At 28.5% G+C, this 9,775-nt stretch overlaps 1 protein-coding gene across 1 annotated transcript; it reads left to right on the plus strand.

The window, feature by feature from the left end:
• The first annotated feature begins 220 nt into the window (after positions 1 to 220).
• LOC142333230 (general transcription factor 3C polypeptide 1) lies at positions 221 to 7,096 on the plus strand. Its single transcript, XM_075380216.1, has one exon. The coding sequence runs from the start codon at positions 231 to 233 to the stop codon at positions 6,534 to 6,536; it is 6,306 nt and encodes a 2,101-aa protein (XP_075236331.1). The 5' UTR covers positions 221 to 230; the 3' UTR covers positions 6,537 to 7,096.
• The last annotated feature ends 2,679 nt before the right edge of the window (positions 7,097 to 9,775 follow it).

Raw genomic sequence — 9,775 nt, forward strand, 5'->3', positions numbered from 1 at the left:
AAAGATCTTCTGAGAAAATCTCAGAAGATTTAGGTTTCATTTTAAGTGATGATCTTTTTTTAAATGGTTGGAATCTATATGTACTTCAAATAAGGTTAATGTTTTTTTTTGCATTTCTACTAAGTTATTTATAGTTTATTTATAGGTTTGTTTTGTTTATTTGAATTTTTCTGCAAATAAAGTTTATGTTTTCTACTTTTAATTTTTTTTTCAGATTTAATCTCTATAAAATGGATTATATCTCTGATATTCTTGATGAAATAGCACTTGAAGGTTTAGATGGAATTTCTATTGATGGATTATGGTTACGTTTACTGGAAAGACCAAGATTTGTTTTCAAAGAGAATTTTGATGAGGAAACAAAAGATTTTTTATGGAATCATATTAGATGTTTCCGAGATGTGGAATTTTATCAGTTGGTAGAATCGAGAAAACCATTGGCTTCATTTAATCATTACACTGTTGATCCAGAGTTAGGTATTATTATTGAAACCAATCCAGCACCTGAAGAAATATATCCGCATAATTTGATTAATGATACTACAAATAACATACTAGGTTCGTGTAGCACTTACGAGACACGAAAAAATGTAACATCAGTTGTACGTAAGTTAACTCTAAATATCGTGCATTGTACATATGGTAATTATCTTGTAATTGTTGCAAATCAAGATACGCGTAAAAAAGCATTGATCGGTTCAAATTCAAATCCAAATTTAGAATTAAGTCCCTTACAGTATTGTATTTTAGAAAGGATAGGACGTGCTAGATACCACGGTGAATCAACTCAAGGTAAATGTGGATTGCAAGTGTTAGGTGAAGATGCAAAAACTATATTTTATTTAAGAAAATTTTTACTTAAACACAATTTAATTACAAAACAACCATTTCAACAAAAAACATTAGGTAATAATTTATCAGGTTTATTATTACATTTACCCAGATTTTATAAACTAATTAAACCAAAATTTGTTTCATTAACTGAAAATGTTATTAAATTTTTAAAAGATCAGCCTAATTGTATTGCTGATTATAATTTATTGCGTGATCATCTCGTTATACCAGGTGTTTTGAGAAAGCTAACTAAGGTTGCTGATTTCCAAAGATATGTACGTACAGACATAAAAGTGCCATACCGTACGTTATATCCAGATGCTGATGTCAAACAATGGAAACATAAAGCGAGTGATAAAGAGAAAAAGATTCGTATCGTACAGCTAAGAGATCCAAATGTTGATGTACGTGATGTACAAAAACGTTTACTCGGTAGTTATGATGATGATGAAGATGATGATGATAAATTAGGATTATTAAATGAAAAGAATCGTATAATCGATTTACCTTTATTGACACAGTGTTGTTTATTTTTAAAGAAATCTGGACCTGATGGTTTAACACAGACAGAAATCGCTAGGGAATTTGGTTTTAATCGTGTTCAAGCTCGTACTACTTGTAAAAATTTAGTTAAAACAGGTGCTGTCGGTACATTTATGACTGATGTTGGAAGACAGCGTTTATCTAAATTTTATCTAAAATGTAACGATGATGGAAATAATTCTATGCAACATTGTATAGAAGAAAATATTTCAGAATTTCTTAATACATTAGATGATTGTAAAACTGATATTCTTATCGAAAACAGTCAACAGCCTTCTTGTTCCAACAGTTCAAGTAATAATAATCCCCCTGTGATTACTAATAATGTTCCTAACAATTACATAAATCAGTCGTGTAGTGAACAAGATAGTGATTCAAATATTGAAAACATTCATAACAGTGAAGTTGTAACTTTAAATAATGATATAGAAATAGATGATAATACAATAACATCAATAAATTCAGAAGTAAATATTGAAAATATTGAATTTAATCATAGCCAAATAGATAATGATATTAATAAAAATACAAACGGCATTGAAAATAATAACAATAAAACATCTGGTAAAAGAGCTAAAGATAATTCTTTTGAACTACCATCTGAAAAAAGGTATAAGTTAGATAAGGAAAATAATAAATCTGCAGTGATTGTTTTGACTAATAAAGAAGAATCAAGTAATATAGAAAATATGGAAACAAATGATATTGTAAATCAAAATATCACTGCTATATCTTCTGATGATAGAAATAATGCAAATGTGGTCGTAAATGAAAACACTAATATCTCCGACTTGTCAACAAATGATCAAAACTCAAATGAAAGTAATTTAGCGACTGATAAAATATCAGTAGATGTTGAAATATCAGAGGATTTTGATTGGTTGTTACCTGGTCAGTCAAAAAAAGAATTAGATAAATTAAAAGAAGGACAAGTTGCTTGTAAAACAATGAAAACTTACCGTCTTTTAAAACGTTCAAATCTTATTTTAGAAGCTGTTCATGAATATAAAGTTATAAATGACATTAGAAAATTTGTAATAATAATTAATGAAGCTGAATATAGAGAAGGACAGGCTAGTAAAATGGATAAAAAATCTTTATTGAGAATTTTATTTAAATTAGCACTTGATAAACATATAAAAGTATATAGAGTAACATTAAAAAGTGGTTGTAATCAAAAAACAGTTGATTTTATATGCGATACAAAAGTTGAAGCCGATCATCCTCTTATTAGATCATCTGTTGAATTTGCTAAATTAAAACTTCATTGTCCATCAAACACTAATTCCAGTACAAATAACAATAATAAAATAAAACGCTTGAGTATCCAAAAATTGAAAAATTTAAGTCATTTTCCAAAATTTAATCGTATGAAAGTAATGCATCGATTTTTATTTTATTTAGTATATAATTATGAAGGTATAGAAAATCAAGATCAGGAATTAGCTAAATATGAAATAAATAAAGAATGTGAGATAACAGAAGATGTTACAAATTTAATGCCAGATATTTATTACCCAAAAGTTGATTGGAGAATGTTTGTAGCACCACTGCCAAAATATACAAAAGATGAAGAAAATTTAGGTTGGTGTTTAATGTCAGATGTTTTAATACGATTACCATTGTCGGTATTCATGCAGTTAATACAAGTTCCTTATTATGTACCTGAATTAGACTCGTACCTTAATCATCCAATTAAAAGGCATTTATTAGTTGGTAATTTACCAGTTAAAATTCGTAATTGTCTTACTGTTGCACGTAAATATATTTTTACAATATTTGAAGCAATGACTAGATTAGTTTATATCGGTTTGCTTCAGTTCGGATCACACCAAAATAAAGAAAAAGAACAAGTTTTTACTTATGTTAATAAAAATGCCTCGCTTTTAGATACTTCATTATCAAAACCTGGTTATAATAAAATATCAACAGATATTGACTATCCCATTGAACAATATCATTTTAAAACATTGATGGATGTCGATGAGTATTGGCATAATGCATGGAAAATATGTATGAATACAAGATTAGGTGGAAGATCTCATGTCATGGGTACTGATGTCATACTCGAAAACATTCAAGATAAAAAAGAAATGATCGATGCAATGAAACCTCGTGAATTTTGCGAAGCTTCTATTTTTGATTTAGGTGATATACCCGGTGATAAATTAGGTGCTGCTGGTTATGACTCTGCATTATTTGCGCATCTAAAACGCAACTGGATTTCTAAACCTGGTAGGAATGATAATAAAAATATATTAGAGAAAAAACCGCTTCAGATTATTTCTACATCTCAAAATATAATTAAACGGAAATTATCTTCATCGGAGCAAACAAAACTTAATCAAAATCAACGTGCTGTAAATAGTATGTTAATGAAACAAAAAAAGAATTCATCGCCATCTACATCTAACCATGATAAAAAGAATTTTAGTATAACACATTTAAATAGGCAATCAAGAGTTCGAAAAAGAAAACCTAGCATTAAAATCCGTCATATTAAACCAACTAAAAAATTGTTACACCGGAAACCATATTATGATCAAATCGATAAAGAAGCATTAAAACATATGAGCAAGTTACGTGTGGATTGGTCACAAGAAGAAGATCGTGTATTATTAATTTGTAAAATAGCATCTGCATTTATTTGCCCGCATACAAGAAAACAGATAAATGCAAATATGTTTGTTACATTCAGAGAAATATTGCATAGAACATTTCAGTCTTCAAAAAATAAAACATCACGTGCATGTCAGCGAAGAGTGTCATATATGTTACATTCACAAAATACACGTCATAATGTTAATTTATGTATCGAAGAATTACGACAAGATGAATACATTATGGATAAATATGGTAATACATTAGAATATATTGAAAATGAAGCCAATAGTAAAGGTAAAAAAATTAAAGATATGGAAAATATTTGGAAAAAACGATTTATAGAATTGGTTTCATATTTAATGGAACGGTATAGTAACAACTTTAATAATTTACCATTTAGTATGAATAATGTATGTGAAAATTTCTCAGTTCCGGATAATTTAAATGAATTTTATGAAACTTATAATATTTTGCAACTCGAAAAAAGTAATTATAAACATAAAGAAACATTTAAACCAGTTAATAATACGACAGATATATATAGTGCTATCATTAATTGTACAATACATAGTACGTTATGTTGTAATTCAGACAAAACATCGTGGTCATATCATTTATTTAGTATTTATCAACAATATCCTGAGAGATTATTAAGAAGTGTATTGAATAAATTACGTGAAAGTCAAATGGTTTCTTTTAAAAAATCATACCAGACCCATCACATGTATAGTAATAATTATTTACCATTATCAGCATCACCATATCAGTTATCAATAACGTATATAAATCTAATTCAGACAAAGTATCAATCAGATTTATATTTAGATTGTTATCAGACATTATGCGATTTAATTAATAATTCCGGTCATCATAAAACTGATGATTGCGATGATAATGAAGATAAAGGCTATAAAATTTTATCATTATCAGGAGGTTCAACAGCCATGATTATACAATTATTTTGTGAAGATATTGTAAAATTTCATATCGATATACCAGATCAGATTGTAGTTCTTGATCCAAATGTTAGAAATAAAGACGAGACATACGCTCGTTTAGTACAACGTTATCAAGACATTTTATCGAATTATAAGAAAGATTTAACGAGTTCTGTTTTATTTCAGAAAAATAATTACGCATATCTCAATAAAGCAGATGAGGATGATGATGATGATATTTATAATGATAATGATATTAATAATGATGATATTAACAATGATGATATCAACGATGATGATAATGATAAAAAAGAAAATAGACAACTTAATGAAGAAGGATCTGATGTAACATCGTTGCAAAATGTTGTTGCAAAAGCAGCTAGTCGTATAGCTTTATATTTAATGCGAGATGATCTAAGTAACAAAGCAACTGGTATGGTGCCTAGAGAAATGGAACATGCCCATGATTTTTTTGTCGTTAATTCTTGTAGTGTATACGTAAAAATTAATAAGTGTAATTTAAAACAGAATGGTGATTTTAATGAGGAAAATGATTTATTTATGAATAATGAGATTATCGATGACCATAGAATTAAGAACATCTTGGAAATGTTACGAAATTCAGCAGTTTTTCATGATAATTCAGCATTACCAACAGGTAGTCAAGATGTAGATAAGAATAAGGTCATAAATGAAATTATTAATAATATTTTTACAAGTGATCAGATTGATTTAGTGAAATCTATTATAAATAAAATTGAGAGTAATAAAGAATTAGGATTGACAAGTAACGAAATAGTTAATGAATTTGGTAATAGTGTCATTATTGTTGATATATTGAATAAATTGATCGATGTATCAATTATTTTACATACAGGTGTTGTTTATTCACGATATGTGTATTATTCATTTACACGACCATGGTTAATACATTCTTATCGTAGCATACGTATGGAAAAAGATGCTAGAGTACCTGTAAAAAATTCCAATTTTATTAAATTATCAAAGAAATCAGATGATACTGAAGATGTCTCCCTGGAAAGTGATGTAAATCATACTAGCATCAAAACTGATAATCAACAGCCATCGACAAGTAAACAGATTAATGATACCGAAGATGAATCAAAATGTAATGTAGAAAATCTTAATGAACACTGGAATACACAAAATGAAAATTGTAAAAAACTTATTAATCATAATATGACACATCATATAAAAGTTAAAATACGACCGTGGATACGTATTGATGGTACGTTAAATAGAAGAGTATTAGATGCTATGTTGAGTTCTGTTTTAGGTCATATTATGTTACATCCTGGTATTAGTTTATCAGCCATTCAGCTTCGATTTTCACCGGCATACCAACCGTATAATACACGTGAATTATGTGATTTACTCATCAAACTTAATTGCGTTAATAGTTATTGTGTTTTATCTTTGAATAAACCTTCATTATTTTCAAAGCCATGTCCTGTTACAGTTAATGAAACTACCGGTTTAGAATCAGAGGATAATATTTGTTACGAACCATTGAAATATGCTATAATTAATTTAGGTAAATTTATAAGTACAAAGCCGTATTCACAAGACTTTATGCATTGTCTTTTGGGAAGATAAATAGATGTAAAAAGATTATTTTTTTTATTTAATAAAAATGTGTATTTATTATATTATCAGTGATGTTGCAGTGTTAACCTGCTATCTCAATTTCTTACGATTTTACTTGAGAACTTAAAAACTGAATGAAATAAATAATAATACCACTTGTTAATCTCCCTGTATTGACAAATTTCAGAAGAAAAATGAGAAGAATGTATTACTGTTATCTATTTTTAGGGAGAAAAATAGGAATTAGGTTTTATTTTCGCAAAGTATTTACTGGTATGGAGTTAGCCGCTGGTGTTATAAAGAACAGGTTTTAAAAGAAAAGATAAGGCTTATTTCCTTATAACTATTTTTATAGAAAAATATTTAATTGGTAACAAGTTACTTAATCATATTTGGTTCATTGTAGCTAAGAATTCAGAACATTTTCTATTTCATAGAAGTACGAAGCACATCAATTCAGAGTTTTTCTTAATCCAATAATATTCTCAAACTTAAATTTCAAATAGTAGAAACAAAATAATGTTATATGATTACTGTAAATACAAAAATTGAACAAATTAAACATGTGAATGAATTACAGTTACCATGTTAATCAACTGGTAGGATCCTTTTAATAACTTGTAAATCTTCATTTGCTGTTATTGGCAGTACATTTCCATGTAAAATCTGTAATTCTAACCACTGTTTGTTTGTGATAATTAATTTTCTTAAACCACAAACAAAATTAATTATACTTACATTAAAGCTTGGAAACCTATCACTTTGGGGTCCTTGTTTTTTTTACTTGGTTGGATGATGTTGTACATCATAATGTCGCTTAACTTTTTAAAGAATTTGTGTGTAACCCCTTGCTGGTTTCTTCTTTTTTTTTACAGAAATGAATATTATCTTGTATTTTTTTTTTTGCTTTAATGCATATATTTTGACTAATGACCTAAAATTAATGTAATTAGTTTTAATTACTAATGTAATTCAAAAACAATTTTTTTCATTCAAAATGTATTTTATTACACAAACATTTGCAATATTTACAGAATTTCAATTACACATATATATTTACACAATTAGCTTTATAATTTGACCTACACACAATATTTACATAATTATATACTGATATATTTATAGAATTTTATGATATAAGAAATATAGCGCTCACAGTCCATCTTCACAGTACACTGTAAATGAACAACTCGCCATTATAGCCGGGTCAGCTGATTTTGATCAAATACAAATGAAAACCTTTCACTGTATACTGTTCTAAAAACTAACAACTAGCTGTCTATCATTGCAGACTACTAAAAAAAAAAAAATGTACATAAAATGACAAAATATTATGACAGATCGAATTAAAACCTTTGTTGGAATATTTCAACAAAGTCCTTAATCATGCACATTGGCTATGTCTGAATATTTTATGAAAGAATAGTACAGGGTTAATATAAGTTACACTGAAAGGGGTTAGATTTTTGTAAGTAGTCTTGCAAAAATTCATATATTCAGCAGGAACATTTACAGTCTTATTACATGAACAATATTCTACATCAGAATGCTTGCTGTCATCAGCTTCTGTCTGGGTATATCCAACTTCAAAGTATTTTTCTTCAGTTGTAATTCTGTTTATGACAACTACATTGAGCAATGCATTTGATATGACGACATTATGGTTTTGATAACTGCATCCGTCACTATATATGATTATTTTTTTATCATCTTCACATTCACTTTTAACTGATAACAATTTTTCCTGAATAAAATATGGCCAAATAGGTGCAAATTTTTCAGCATCTATAGCACCTTCCGTGTCATTCCATAAGAAACAGAGCCCAACATAATTAATTTATAAAAACATAAATTCTGAACCAGCAATTTCATTTTATAATATAAAATGCTGATGTTTGATTTTGGAGCCATCAGGAAAAGTTTGCTACTCTGCTGTCGAAGCACATTTTTCATTATCTTTGTTTTTCCTCTTTTCTTCTCTTGTTTCTAATTTTCTAGCAGTATGAAACTGATATTCTTCTTCAGCCATGAATTCCCATGCTATAACCAGAACATTTTTCACATTAATTTTTAATTTGATAGAAAAATGCAATATTTTGCTCATCTAAAGTTTCATTAAAAGACTATTGTTGACAATGGTTTAACATTGTGTGATCTTTTAGAAAAGAATTATAAAGTTGTTGCTTAGATGACCATCTGGTAATAGATATTTTTTTGAAGGATGACATTCAACAGTATTCCTATTCCATGACAGGGAGTGCATCAATAGTCCTGTACTTTTATTTTCCTGTGTTCAAATGGCATTATTTGTATTAATACATTTGATGACTCACCATCATGAAAATTATTTTTCCATTTTAGGATTTCCCATCTTCCTATGCATAATGTGTTCAGGAACATGGTTTTGCATACACGTATATTATCATCACCGATTTTCAAGTGGTAAACAAAAGGTTGAGATCTTGACTTGTCAGCCTCTTTTCTATCTCTTGATTGTTTTGTTGGAAGACTGGTAACTTCATCATGGATAATTACTTTTTTCCTCCTCAGTTAAACCATCTTCCAAAATCATTCTTTCATCATCTTCAGATATAATAGCTCATTTCATCAAATCTCCTTTACTATCCTTGCAATGACACCTTCCTTTCAATTGTCCTGGTTTAGCTTCTCATAACTCCATTTGTTATCTCTTTTAACACGCCAAGGTATAATTGGCCTATTTCTCATTGCTTTCTGTTTTGTCCAGCATACTGGTTAATTTTGTTCACCTGAAATTATGTTTTCTAATTTTTTTAGGTAAATCAGTATCAGAGCTGAATATTTTAGAGTATGGTGTTAAGATATCATGTTGACATTTTAGTCTATTAAATTGCTAGGCTTTGATCTTGGGATTCTGGATACTGATCAGTTTCTTCTGTAACTATTTCACCCACTATTATTTCTTCATGCGTTTCCATATTCTGATCTTGTTCAAGTCTGACTTAGTCAAAATAAATAGATTCTGTTGTAAGCTCAGCCCCACTTTCATTAATAAATTCTACATTTGTAGTTAATGTGTAATTCTGTAGAAGTTGTTTTATTATCAGACAAAATAATAGTACAGTTATTTACATTAAAGCCAGCAGAAGTATCAGGTAGAAGACTTAGGCTTTTGTACTCGCAAGCAATGGCAGAATTTTGTCATTTTCCTGTATTGCTGTTACTTTTTTGGATAGGACAACTAACATTTTTCATCGTGACATTTGAAA

This window comes from Lycorma delicatula, chromosome 12 (genome assembly GCF_047948215.1).
Source record: "Lycorma delicatula isolate Av1 chromosome 12, ASM4794821v1, whole genome shotgun sequence".
Lineage (NCBI taxonomy): Eukaryota > Metazoa > Arthropoda > Insecta > Hemiptera > Fulgoridae > Lycorma > Lycorma delicatula.